At 40.3% G+C, this 13970-nt stretch overlaps 1 protein-coding gene across 4 annotated transcripts in view; it reads right to left on the bottom strand.

The window, feature by feature from the left end:
• erc2 (ELKS/RAB6-interacting/CAST family member 2) overlaps positions 1–13970 on the bottom strand; it is a 31842-nt gene extending 17872 nt beyond the window's left edge. For all 4 annotated transcript variants that reach the window (XM_026347228.1, XM_026347230.1, XM_026347229.1 and 1 more), the window contains exons 1-4: positions 13897–13970; positions 8355–9160; positions 634–1068; positions 238–312 (exon numbers count right to left, since the gene is read on the bottom strand). In XM_026347228.1, the coding sequence (XP_026203013.1) occupies positions 238–312; positions 634–1068; positions 8355–9026 (1182 nt within the window). In that variant the 5' untranslated portion in view covers positions 9027–9160; positions 13897–13970. The remainder of the gene's footprint in view (positions 1–237; positions 313–633; positions 1069–8354; positions 9161–13896) is intronic.

Here is a 13970-nt window from a genome sequence, read left to right on the forward strand (position 1 = left end):
CAAAGCCTGTTAATATTAGTCAATCACTCAAATACATAACATATAATACATAACATCTGCTTTTAGACAGACTGTGCACATGTTGTTTGTATACAATAAACATCAGAGGAAACTAGACTAGAAGTCATACAGTAAATAAAAATGACTCCACCTGGATAACACAAAAGTATCAAATATTAATAACAACATGATTGTTGCATATTGTTATTGTCAGGCTGTAACTTGTGAGGTTCTTACTTTCATCTCAATGATGGTCTGCAGGGCCTTGGTTTTACTTGGATCCTGATGCAGCTGATTTCTTCTGTGCAGTTCCTTACAAAAAAAGACAACATTATGCGTCATCTATCCAGCAGATTGTATTGTGAGCAGGATTTTAAAACATGCATTTTTACACTGCACAGAGTTAGAGTTTTTTTAGGTGTTTCATGCAACTGATGAGTTCTGTGCAGTTTCCGGTTTATGCATACATCAATACATTAATATGCTACAGCTAATTTAAGCAGCAGAGTAGAGCATCACTAGAGGGCAGACTGTAACAGCCTGCCCTCTAGTGATGACTAAATATACAACAGTCAGCGACAGTTTTAACTACTACACAGTGAACATATTAATTTAACCTTAACTACACAATACCTCTCGAAGATGGATGTTCTCCTTCTCCTTTTGATCCAGAATGACCTCAAGATGTCCGAGCTGGGCCTCTGCCTCAGCAATGCGCCTGGCTCTCTCCTGTTCTTCTTCTTCAGATGCTCTCCCTGGCCCCGGGGGCAGCCCTTTACTCTGTAGCATCTCCAGCAGTTTCTTAATGGACTCATCCCTGGCACCCAGGGTCTGTTTCTGGGTCTCAATCCTCAGCTCCATCTCTTCCAGTGTCTTTCTAAGCAAGAAGAGCTCCTTGGCCTGCCTGTCATGTTCTGCCTGCAGCCGACGGAAGTTCTCCTCTGTCAGCTCAATGGTGGTGAAATGCTCAGAGCCAGATCGGTTACCACTCTCCTGTTGCAGCAGGTGATTCAGATCGCGCTGTGTGCGTAGCTCATCCTGCAGAGCCTGGATGGTCATCTGGAGATGCTGGCGAACACAAACACACACACGTATACACACACAGAGACTCAACATTTATTGAAATTCATTTTAGAAATAAGACACAATGAGAAGTTTTTTTATGATACCACTACACAAGGGTAACAACACATTAACACACACTGCTGAAATGCTGTTGCACAGGGTTCTGTGGAAAAATGCTACAGCAGGTCAAACATGCAGAACACTCGACTTACCTTGGCATATCTTTAAATGCAAATAGACTGCAAAACAACTGATATTGTTAAACATGTTTAATCCCTTTGGAATTACTGTAATATTTTTACTACTTATGGAGAAAATGTGTTAAGGCTTGAAATAAATCACAGCTGTCACACAGATACATTTAATATTGGGCTGTGGAAGTTTGCATTTTTTTATACACATAAGCAGAATTAACGTGCTAATTAAAGCAGAAGACCATCCAGTTAATTTCCTGCAGCACAGCAGAGATCTTTGCTGTTTGACACTGATGGCCCTGGTTACTAATACTGCATTTCAAATCTCAAAGGTCTGTAAGATGCTTATTTAGTGTATATACAGCATTTGATAATGATAAGCCATGAGTGGATGTGGATGGGCCAAACTATGAAATGAATAAATAGAACCTACAGTATCCATACACTCTGAAGAGGAAATTGACAGTTGTTTAATAAGAGAATATCGAGAATAAAATAAAATAAAACCCCACAATATTAAGCATATGTTATAATGTGTTTGAATATTCATTTATATCAAAGACGGACTTGACATCATCAGCGAGAAGATAAATCTACAAATAAAACCTATACCTAGAAAATGTACCAATTTGACAGACAACAGCTTCTTACACAAATCAAACCAAGTTTACAGGTAGATTGGGGTTGTAGGATTGGTGTTAATGGGAAAATATCAGGGTTCACAGGACAAAGAAGTAGATTGAACTGTTGTAAATACTTCACTTCCTCTAGGAGGTTACAGGATTCATAGGAAAGGAGATTGTATAGTGCATGGGGATTGCCGGGTGTCTGAAAAAAAAACACTCCACACTGAAGGTGACTCCATGTTGTGCACACAACATGTGGTGCAAACATAGGGACAAACCTTGGTTCTCCTGGCATCCAGCAGCTGTAGAGCATGGGCAGAATGAACAGAAAAAACAAATGTATGGTAAAAACAGAGCGTCAGAGCATGATGCAACAGAGGCGGATGATCAACACAAACCAGCCAGAGTTTAAAGTGATTGTCTGTGTGAGAGAGTAAGAGTTTATTAGTCTGCAGTCCTCAGTCAGTACATCACATTTTCACAGAAGAAACTTTGGATCAGCATAGAAGAAAAAGTGAAGTTAACGGCTTAACAATGACTGTTTGCCATTTAGGTTTGTTAGTTCCACTTGCTATCACAAGTCAAGATGTCGTCCAAAACAAGTTGATGTATCTATGCTAAATGTAACTATGAAGATAACCTTTCTGGAGAGAGAAGGGTTGAAAACAACTTTAAAATGACTCGGAAGGATTTTCTATTTATTGAACAAATGGGTCTAATATCATTATATTGTGATATTAGGAAAAGAAGTAGCATTAAAATTAATAGGAGTCTTAGGAACACAATTTGAAATAGCGCAGTAGTGATTAATTGAAGTATTAGTGTTGTTGTGGTGTTGTTAAATTCATTTATTATGGAGTTGAAAAAATGGTAACCGTAGCTGATTAGTCATTTAAATTCAAAGCAAATCATTGTGAAATATTATCTAGTTCCAGTTACTGAAAAATGTGATTATCAGTTGCTTCTTGTTTTTTTGGAGTGTTGGACTATAAAACTGTGATTTGACTATTTGCTGAGATTTACAGACAAAATAACAATGTTAAAATAACTGGCAGATAAATCTCTGGTTTATTTACACTATTAACATTAAAATAGCAGTGCATTAATCCTGACACATTATTAAAAGTACTTTCTCAGAACAGAAAAAGACATGGTACTGCCTGCATGTAAAGTGTTCTCTTCCCACCATCAGAGGGCAGTGTTTGTTTTAGCAGAAGGAACAGATGAATGTTTGGTTTAGTGCCGCTGCCATCTTTTACAGTTTTGGTCACACTCTCTTATGTGAGTCAGTGGCATTTGGTCCACCAACAGAACCAAAACCAAATCATACATTTAAAAAAGAGTAAGCCATCTATTTGCATGCACATGTAAACACTTACTCACATTGCAATAAAAAACAAAATAAAAAATTTTATGTGTGGAATAATCCTGAATGAATCCTGATGAAAAAGTACTTTGCTACTATGTACATAAAATATTTTATTATCTGCTTCTGTACATAAAATATTTCTTCTTGACCATTAATGAATACGTTATGTTGCCCTAGTCTTAACTAATCACAATGAGAAATGACTGGTTTTCTTCAGGTGCAGGTATAGCAGAAAAAGCCTGCTGTAGCCCAGCTTTAACTAAATCCATTTAACAAAGCACTGATAATATATTAAAACTGTTAAACTAAAATCTTTTTCTCTTATTATTACCTGACCCTGCTCCATGCCCCTTTTGTGATCAGTACTCCTGCTCTCCACCTTAATCAATAACCTGCCGACTTGGAACTAATCTACAGGAGGCAGTCCAACGATGCCATTTGCATAATTACACTGAGGGTTAAAAAGACCATATAGCTATTCCACCGATGTTCCCCCGCAGAACTGTATCAGCCCCTGTGAGTCAGTCATGATTCAGCAGATATTGGAGGTGTGGTCAACCAGCCACAAAATAGGGCTTCGTCTTTGCTGCATATCCTGACAATGAGCTTCCAGATGTTTGACAAGAGTCAGGGATGGATGTGGAGCTACGGTTCTAACCCCTCTAACTGACACCTGGGGCAGTCAGGGGTAACTGGATGTCAAAGATCCTTTTGTGCAGAAACAAAGTTCCTCTGAGAGCTACAGTAGACATCGACTTGTTTCTTTCCCTCAAAATGCAAATACCATGTCTGCTTACATGCAGGTAACATAGCCAGCAGACTACTGCACTTAGTTTTTCAAACACTGTAAAAACAAAGGTTGTGTCTTTGTAAAATGGCGATCCATCAAGTCGAAACTTTTACTTGCTTGTAGCTCTAGAGAGTCACGAACGTCATTATGATTCATCCTTTGGGCACCATGAGTACGACAACTGATATAAGGAAATCCAGTCAATAGTTATATTGACTGGATACTAGATATTTTAGTCAAATTCATTACAACCTCATGGTGACACAGGAAAAATCACCTAAAGTTAGGAGGTGTCGTCCTCTAGGGACCAAGAAAGATGGAACTCAAATTAATGGAAACGTATCAGTTCATACACTATCAGTGACATACTGTTTTTTCCATCCCTAGAGCCACTTTGCCGGCATGTCTAAAGCAAGTTTTGCAAACAGATGGGAAAACTGTTACAGCTGACCACAGATTTATAATCAAGGCATATCATAGGTGGCACATGAACAAGCAGTCACGTGTGCTAAACCGTACAGTATATGTCCATATGTGTTAAAAAGAGTGGGTGTGTGTAAATGACAGATGGACAGCTCAAAAGCGCTGTGTCCGAACAGCCTACTGCTCACTACGTTCCTAATCTCTGTGTTGTATTCCGTGATGGCTGACAGTATATAATTACACCCACGTACCCGTGCCAGCAAACGTGGCATTTATTCATCTCCACTTAGCTAAAAGAAAGTTACAGAACAGTGTGACTGCAGAAATCTGACTCCACAAAGTCATAAAGTAAGTCAGAATTAAAGATATTAATCACAATAATCTTCATTGTCTGTACAAAATGCAAAAATCATTCAGATTTTTATAAAAATTACATATATTTCTTAGAAAGATTTAAAATTCTACTAGAAACAGCAACAATTCATCTTCTTGTCTAATTTTCTTTCCTGGTTTGAATAAGAATACATCTTCACTACTGGATTTTTTACTTTACATATTAAAATTGGCTGTGTTCTGGTCTAATCTAAAAAACTGTGCTGTTCTAGAGAGAAGACACTAGTGGACTGTAACGTTCCCATTCCCTTTGATTTGTTCTCCCAGCTTCCACTTCTGTCTAAACCCTGCCACCTCTGTTCTCTGTTAATGTTTGTCTACTTCCACAAATTTCTATCTCATCTTTTTAAGATGAGGAGAGACACTCCTCATTTCATAACTTTCCTCTCCCCTGAATGAAGCAGCACCCATGCTATGTGCTCAGGGATGGTTGCCAAAGAAAGGATCCAGATGCTTTTTGACTGCAAATGTGGACACACAAGTTCCCCATGCAACTGCCAAAGACAAACACCCTTTCTCATCATGAACATATGACTGCTGCTGCAAGCTTGTACTAAACACAGCTAAATGTCAACTCAACATATGGCATTAATGAACACACCTGTTGAACCACCATAACTATGAATCATACATGCAAACAAACAACTGTGACTATACCTCTCCCACACACAGTCCAGACTGGTGACTAATCCAACAAACACACATTAGCAAACGGCTCAACAACAAAAGGAAGAAACCTGCAATAAAGATGTAAACCTCCCCATGCACACACAATCAGTGCACATCACAACCTGTATGGTACACAAATACACTCAAGTATATAAGTATATAAGCTTGCTCAAAGGTCCTAATATATCCAACCTCAAAAACTTTGGTCAGTCCCACCTGACTCACATGTTCACTTTTATAGCTCAGTGACATGTACCAATCTGCATCTGAAGGTAAACAATAAGAAATGTCATGTCTAAGGCACAGTACGGACAGAGCAGTGTGCTATGGGAAGATCAGCCTCCATTTTGGGGATTGTGTTGATGAGGGCTGACTGGGTGGTAGAGCAGCAGTGGTCATGACTCAGTCTGATATGGTACGCTCTAGCTCACACACTTGCCTCCAGCAGTTCTTGTCCAGCTTCAGCACGACAGAAAAAATTCTGCTGAATTCGAGTCAAACAAAATTATAACAGCCTGGACTAGTAGTATAAAGTATATTATAAAAGCGCCACCCAAAACAGTCCAGGGCTAATCATAACCTCGAGTCACAACCATCAACTTTTTTGATTAAAACTCTGCAGGCTACACTTGGTATTTTGCTCACAGTAGAAGTCTGTGACTTTCAAAACAGACTCAAATGTCTGACTGGTTTCCTCTAATACTAAAAAAAAAAAAAGAAGAAGAAATGCATATCCCCAAATCTTATTTTTCGCAAGATAAATAATGCATGGCATTTGCTTAAGCTAATAGAAGCCTGGGGCACCTGATGCAATTGTAAACGGTGCCACAAGACAGATGTAATGATTGGCCTGAAATTACTCCATTATTAATGAGGCAATTTGCTCCTCGGTCACCCTCTCAACAAGCCCAATGGGTGTGACCAAACCATCCCACCATAAGTATACACTTACATAAGGATGCCTCACAGCCTCAGAAATCAAGATGGAAAAGACCAATTATAGTACCAAGGCACATCTGCCTTTTATTAGCTGACATACTTCATTAATGAACCCTACCAGGAGGGATATAAATATCTTTCAGTTCAGTGTGAGAGCGAGCACTGATGGACAAGGCTGCAGATTAAAAAAAAAAAGAGTCTTTTCTGTGTATCAAACACAAAGGCATAAAAGCCCACACTGTACAACTTTCATATTCTGCCAGACCCATTCGGTGTCAGCAGTGTATGTGGCCAAGCTAAAAATATATACAATGATTCACAAGTATTTAATCACACTGAACATAGGAATAAGTGAAATGATAAACAGCTTGGGCCATGTTAGTGGCAGAGTGGGTTTAGCATGAACAGGCACATTCTTCCCTAAAACACTATCCCCAGACATTTTAATGAATCATAAACATATAAAAGAACCAAAGTACCTCTGGCTTCTCCCTAGGGATTGCCAGCAGATAAAATCATCCAATTGACAATTTATTTTACTAGTTAACGTTAAACAAATCTAAGCGCACAGACAGACAGGTCTCATAAAAGGGTCACACTGACGGTGTCCTGCTATGACCTTGAAGGGTGGAGTGACAGTGTCTGCCACTTTGAGTAATGAGTGCCCTACTGGCTTCTCAGGCCCTGACAACATCACTCAATCAGACACAGAAACGCAGACGAACTGGCACAAATACCATAACCAGCTCTCGAAATTCTGCCTTTATGTTGCTCGAGGCATCGTGCAATTTGCTGCATCAAGCCACAGCCAGCTTCAAAAAAAAAAAAAAAAAAAGGACACTGTGGAGCTGTAGTCAATCAAGCAATACGCTGACCTATTCCACAATCTATCTCAGTGTGTTCTGCACTTTTACTTGCAGTTGAAATCAAACTAAATCAATGGCTTTATGTCCAAGCTTCCTGCCTGCACTATGAGTCAGCTGAGTATTTTCTGTAAAACGCGTCCCAAACGTGATAAATTCTTTTATTTATAAGCCTGCAACTGAGATTTAAATCATCAGAATTCAGTGTTTTCCTGTGCAGAATCTAAGTACAGTAAGCTATGTTGGACAGATTTGATATTTACATTTTTATAGCTGCATCTAATTCTCACTTGACTGTTACAAAACAGTGAAGGCCAGATGAGCAGAGCTAGACAGTGAAAAATGATCAGAGTCAGGGTAGGTAAAGGACAGATAGAGGAAAAGAAGAATGACCGAGAGAAAGCAAGAGAGGGAGAAATAAAGACAGACAATGTTGTAAGTGTCCTTGACATTTGTCTCTGGGTCTTGTGCCTACGCTTGTGAGTATGTGATTTAACTGGGTCATAAATACACCCACACAAGAAGGCAAACAAAAAAATCTTTCGACAGCTCATGCTCTTGAGCCAATCTGATAATGAACTAAAATTAAGTGATGCTGTGGTATCATATATTTAACAACTGAGAGCAGGTTTGAATTGTTAACGTTGTGGGACATCCAGTGGTTTCGTATAAGGCACGAGTCTGAGTATGTTCATTCAAAAAGTAGAGTACAGAAAAGATTATTACAGAGTTTAGTATTTCCTGTGACTCAAGTGGTCTCTCTCACATTGACTCTGTACTGGAGTACTAAGCGAGAGAGTGTATTTAAATATTTATGTTCACAAAGAACTCTTTCCAGAAAGGTTTTCACAAGTACAGAAAAACACGACTGACTGAATTCTTGGACTGAGGAAGACATTGGTATATTGGACAAAAGGGAACCATGAAAGCAGAGACACAGATCAAAAGAGACAACAGACTAGCAGCAACTGAAATTTACTGCAGTAATAAGTGGATTATGACAGCTAAGAGGGTCAGTCTCACCTGGTTCTCCTCATGAGTGACTCTCATCTGTTCTTTAAGGATTGATGTGCGTGCCGCCTCTTCTTTCCTCATTATCCTCTCCTTCTTCAGCTCAGGACTCCAGAAGCTCTTGATGCTGTTGGTGGAAGATCCCAACTTACTGTCCTTCAGGTCAAGCTCCCTGCGCAGCATCTCATTCTCCCTCTGCATCTCCCTGAGCTGGGCCTGCATCTCCAGCAGCTCCCCCCCACTGCCCCGCACCGCCTGCCTCAGCAGGGCTGAGGGCACCCCCTGGTGGTGGTGGGGGTGCAGGATGGAGAGTGAGCCCAGGTCACTGTAAGACAGAAGGTCAGCATGGGGCAGCCCCACTGAAGCAATGTTGGGACTGCTGCCCATAGCTGTGACGCGGCCCCCGTACATGGCCCGACTGGCGGCCCGACCCAGAGTCATAGTGCCTTTGGGGTAGGTGGCAGTCGAGCCTACACCCTCATGGTCGCTTAGGTACATGGGCCCGGAAGTAGCGTAGGCAGCGTTGAGGGACTGGATGTTCTCCATGGAGAGCGTCTTTCCCCCCGCACCACCCCCACCCCCGCTGTTGGCCCTCCGATGGCCTAGTCTGGGGGACCTCGGCAGGCGTGGGGACCGCGCGGGGCTGCTCTCTATGTGGCCTACAGCTCTGGCACTGCCGTACATGTCCTGTGAATCGGTGGTGTAGACACCAGAGGGTCCTTAACAGGGGCGCGCTGAAATGAGAGCGCTTTGACTCTCTGAACCACAGATGAGTGACTTATTTCATGCTTTAGTAAGTGTAGCACTTCAAATCAGATCTGAAGAAAGAGGAGAGAAGCACCTGTTAGATGAATAACAACTGTTTATATGTGTCACATGAAAGGCAAAAGAAAAACACTTTTTAATAGTACATTTCCATCAGAAATGAAACACACTGACTGTGTCTGCAGGATGCTCCAGTGTAGATAAAAAACAACAGTTCTGGACACTTTAAGACCGTATTAGTCAACATCAGCAGCAAGCTGACACATTTTTTGTGGCTCCTATTTCAAATAGCCTACAGGATTTTCCCAGCATCATCCTGGACTTCCCACTGGCCAACATTTATCTAAATCCCATTAATACTGCTGATACAGTCAGAACAGCATCTTTCCAACCACACAGTAAATCAGCTAAATAATAGACTAATTAAAACACAGGCTACTGTAGTATATCTTACTTTTGTTGTCCTGATCAATCATGGTTAACTGCTTTTTATCAAAGTAAATTATTATGTACATGGTCAATGTATGGACTATATGCATCCTATCTTAATGATATGGTTCTTTTAAAAACTATCTCCTGTCAAGACATACAAGCTGAGTTTTAATCATTCTAATGCTTTTGTTTGTTTGCTGGTGGTTATTGTACAGAGTTTGCACATCAATCAGCTCTGGATCCCTGGTTGAACAGCCCTTCATACATTTTCTCCAGGTGCTTGGAAAGTGAGTTTATGAATCAGTTCTCTTAAATCAGAAGTCAGAAGTGTATGTTGTTACAGAAAAAAGAGGACCAGTTTAGAGGATTGTTTTGAACTGTGCAATACCATCAATACAATATCTGGAAGTCAAAGAAATAAAAACCCATTATAAAAGACAGCTAAACTAATCAAGCCCATGGCATATGACATGAAGTAATCCTATTCTGTTTTGTATTGTCCCATAAACACATAAAACCTGCAAATCAAAAAACACAAAAGACTTGCAGTAACTTATTAACCGATGGCATTATGCAATTCATAGTATAAATATATATAGAGAGAGAGAGTTCTGAACTGAGCATATCTTTTATCTATCTGGTCTAATAAAAGTGATTTTATTTTTTCAGATAACTCAGCAATAGAAATCAGTCTGAAGATAGTTGGTTAGAGAGCACACATTAAAACGGGCAGCATGACAAATAGGAGACAGGCTGTTTCTAGGGCCTCCACCTCTGTTGAGTGAGGGGGTGTCAATCCCCAGAAAGATGAGGCCCAATTCACACCTGCACCAGGTTGGACAAACCTAACAACCCATTTTAGGGGACAAGAGGGGTTGGCCGAGGCGTGACTATTACATCCTTCACAACCTTCCCTTCCATTGTTTCACCTAACAAGCCTATTCAGGCCAGGGGGTGGAGTGAAACCAAATGCCATGATTAAACTTCCAGATAACATCACCTGGACAAAATCAGAATCAGCTTTTCTAGCCACAATTTTAATTACAATTTGTGATTGAAAGGTGATGAAAAGATTTTAAAATAGCACATCCTTCTGGCTAATAAGGAGTAAAAGATAAGGGAGCCTTAATTTTTAATGGTGTAACAATGGCTCTGCCATTTCAAGCTTCAGTACATCACAAGATATATAGTCTACGATCTATCTATCTATCTATCTATCTATCTATCTATCTATCTAACAGTGGACCACCTGTGAGAATAGGAAACTACGGTACTTCCTCTCATCTGGTGACACATGCTGCTCAGACTCCAGTTGCCATGGTGACTTTGCCTTGGATAACACAGATAAAGCATATCAGTCATCTGACATAATGGTGGCATAAGTTTTCAAAAGGTGAGGCAAGAAACCGTGTCCAAATATAGAGTTTGTGTGTTAGAGCTGAGCCAAGGTGACATGACAGTGTGCAGGATTTAAGGATGCCTTCTTTTAAGAGTCTTAATTTTTAATCTCCATGTAAATCTTTTATTTTACATTAGTGGACAGATGAAATTACAGTTTAATGGCAAAGAGAAATTCTGGAAGATTTTGGATGACGCTAACCCTGAGCTGCCCTCACTAAAGCATCATCTGTGAAGAAACACTTGGCCAGGGGCAAATCACTGCAGCCTGGCACAGGAGGTCAGACAGGACACTGTCATCTGAGTTATATTAAGTAACAGGTGTCTAGAAATGGGGCTGGACTGTACAAATATAAAATGGCAAAGGAAATCAAACAGTAATAGTCTGAAGACAGTGAATCAAGGGTTGTGATTCATACTGTAGCCTATGGAAGCAGTGCAAAATAACATGATTTAAACTCTCTCCATATCCTTAGTCTTCATCTTGTCTGCTCGTCTTCTTATAAAATGTGACACATTCTAAGTAATATAAAACCTCAAGTACTGATCACTGGTGCTGTTGCTGCCTTAGTGGTTGTGAATTAAAGAAAATTAAGTAAGATGATGAGGGAAAGAGTTTAAGAAATATGCCAACTGTGCTGATGAGCCCGTGATCTTGGATGTGTCCCATGTGACCACAACATCCCTGCTTTGATTCCAGCTGGGGTTCTTTGTTGCATGTCCTCCCCCTCACTTCCCATGATGTCTGCCAATCTTCACTGTCAGCTACTGTCTTTTCTGCTTTCTTTTTAAAAAATTATGACTTAAGCAAACACTGCTTGAAAGAAACACTTCACACTTCAGATTGTGCACTCAAAAAACACATTAACTGTCTCTCTGATAGTCAATGTTTTCACTTAACACTTATATGCTGAAGGATATAATTTCTATAAGGTGCTCTTGTTGTTCTGTGCATCCATTGGCTACACAGTCTAATCACAGATTTTCCAGATTGATTCCCTGATGACTTGAAGCATTAGCTAGGAAACGTTGAATGTGGTTTGATCAAATAAGTTGAAATGTAGAAGGTAAGGGTGCAGCTCATATTAAACTATTATATATTATATTACTATTGTATTAGTATTATTTTGTCCATTTTATTCCAAGAAGTGCTGGAAAATACCAGTGGTTACTGATTTTTTCTTTTCTGAACTGAAGTCAAAACAACACTTGGTGATGATATTTTATAAATGATGAGAAAACTTGTCAATTAGCTATCAGATGTTTGACTAGTTTGTTGTTTGACTCTCTCTCTCACCCCTGGTTCAAATATCACTTATGTTTCTAACAAATCCCTGACAGACAAAATAATGATTTTAAACCAATTTATGGGCAACAGTAAACAGCATTACCCTGACCTTTCAATTCTTGATCCAATCCTCGTCTAATGTAAAAATTCTTATCTAAGCTAAACGATTCCCCCCCCCTTGTCAAGTAAATCACAGTGCTGTGGATGTTGGGCAGAGGGAAATGGCCAAAGTGCAATAAAAGAGTATCATCTTATTGCAGAAACAGTAATATCATTGCCATACCACAAGAGGAGCGAGCTGACAAAGCCAATTACAACCCTCCAACTTGCTCCCACTGCCGTCAGATAACTTTCCTTAAAACCTGCGTTTTGTCCCTGTCTAATTTGCAGATGTAGGGACAGAGTGTGTTATGTGTTGTGGAGACCCTTGAAACACATTTGTGCTTTATGATAGTGGGCTATATAGGTAAAATCAAAAATATTCTTTTTTTTATATACTCTTTCATGTTTTCCATGCGGCTTTTTGCAAATGATGTTCACGTCAGTAATGGCTGACCAGTCATTACCACAAGCAATTATAGTTATCAGGACCAAATAACCTGTCAGCAAATAGGCCACTGAAGAAATGATCACTGGCAATTCAAACAGCAGAGATGCAGAAAAAATGATTTCACCACAGGGGATGCAGAGTGCATCACTAGGGTCAGGCAGACAGTATACAGCCAATTTGCTCTTTCTTTGATCCAACTGTAATGAGTGGGACTCAGTTAAAACCAGGGATTTTTAGATGAGAAAATGTCTCTTCTAAGGATCTGGACAGCATGTTTAAGGTGAAAAAAGAATGAAGAAAAGAAGAAAAAGCCTTTACACTGGCTTGATAATAGAGACGTGTCATGTAACCGGTTCAGTGCGGCCCAGTGCCACTTAGGCGAGTGCAACACATGCAGCCTCTTCATCTTCATCACGTATTCTACTACAGAGCTTTAACGCCCCATACTGTACCTCCCACTGGCTTCAATGGTTGGTTCATTGGTAAATGTAAAAAGAAAATAGAAATGTGCTACTCCAAATGGCTCGTCCACCCCGCCACCCAAATCCCTATGTTTAAGAATAGACCTGTTAATGTTAGAAATAAATCCTAAAATAGAAAAACGAATCAGGAAGCAAGTGGAGCGTCCTCGACACGTTTATCTGTCTTACATTTAGGACTCTTCGTGCAATTCAAACATTTTCTCTTTTCACTGATGTGCAGGCCGAATTAGTAACATTTGATGCAACATAGGATGGCACGACCGAGCAAGTGACAGCTCGGTGGGCCTGCGTTCTCGGTGGCTCCAACGTGTTGTGCGTCGAGCACCTGAACACACTAATAAAATATGAGTCTAACCTGCCGTAGGGAAGCCGAACCCAACCTTTATTTTGAAATACGGCGCTGCTCTCTCGTTTCAACCGGCTTTAAAATGCAAATCCTCAGATATCTAGTGAGCACTGACTGGCTGTGGCTATGCAATCACCGACCATGGAATGAGAAGGATTTTTTAAACGCGCACAGCCTTGTCCATTCTCCGGTGAGTCGCTCGCAAAACGCTCCAAAATGAGAGGACACCTAGAGGATTAGTTTCCTAATGAAATGCGCCTAGGCTGGGTGTAAAATGAAAGAGACAATAATACCTTTATCGATGTTAATGGCTCTCTTTCGCCGCTCCAGACGGCATCTTGTCGCCTCCATTCACCCCAGCAGCCTC

Source organism: Anabas testudineus, chromosome 5, assembly GCF_900324465.2.
Source record: "Anabas testudineus chromosome 5, fAnaTes1.2, whole genome shotgun sequence".
NCBI classification, from domain to species: Eukaryota; Metazoa; Chordata; class Actinopteri; order Anabantiformes; family Anabantidae; genus Anabas; species Anabas testudineus.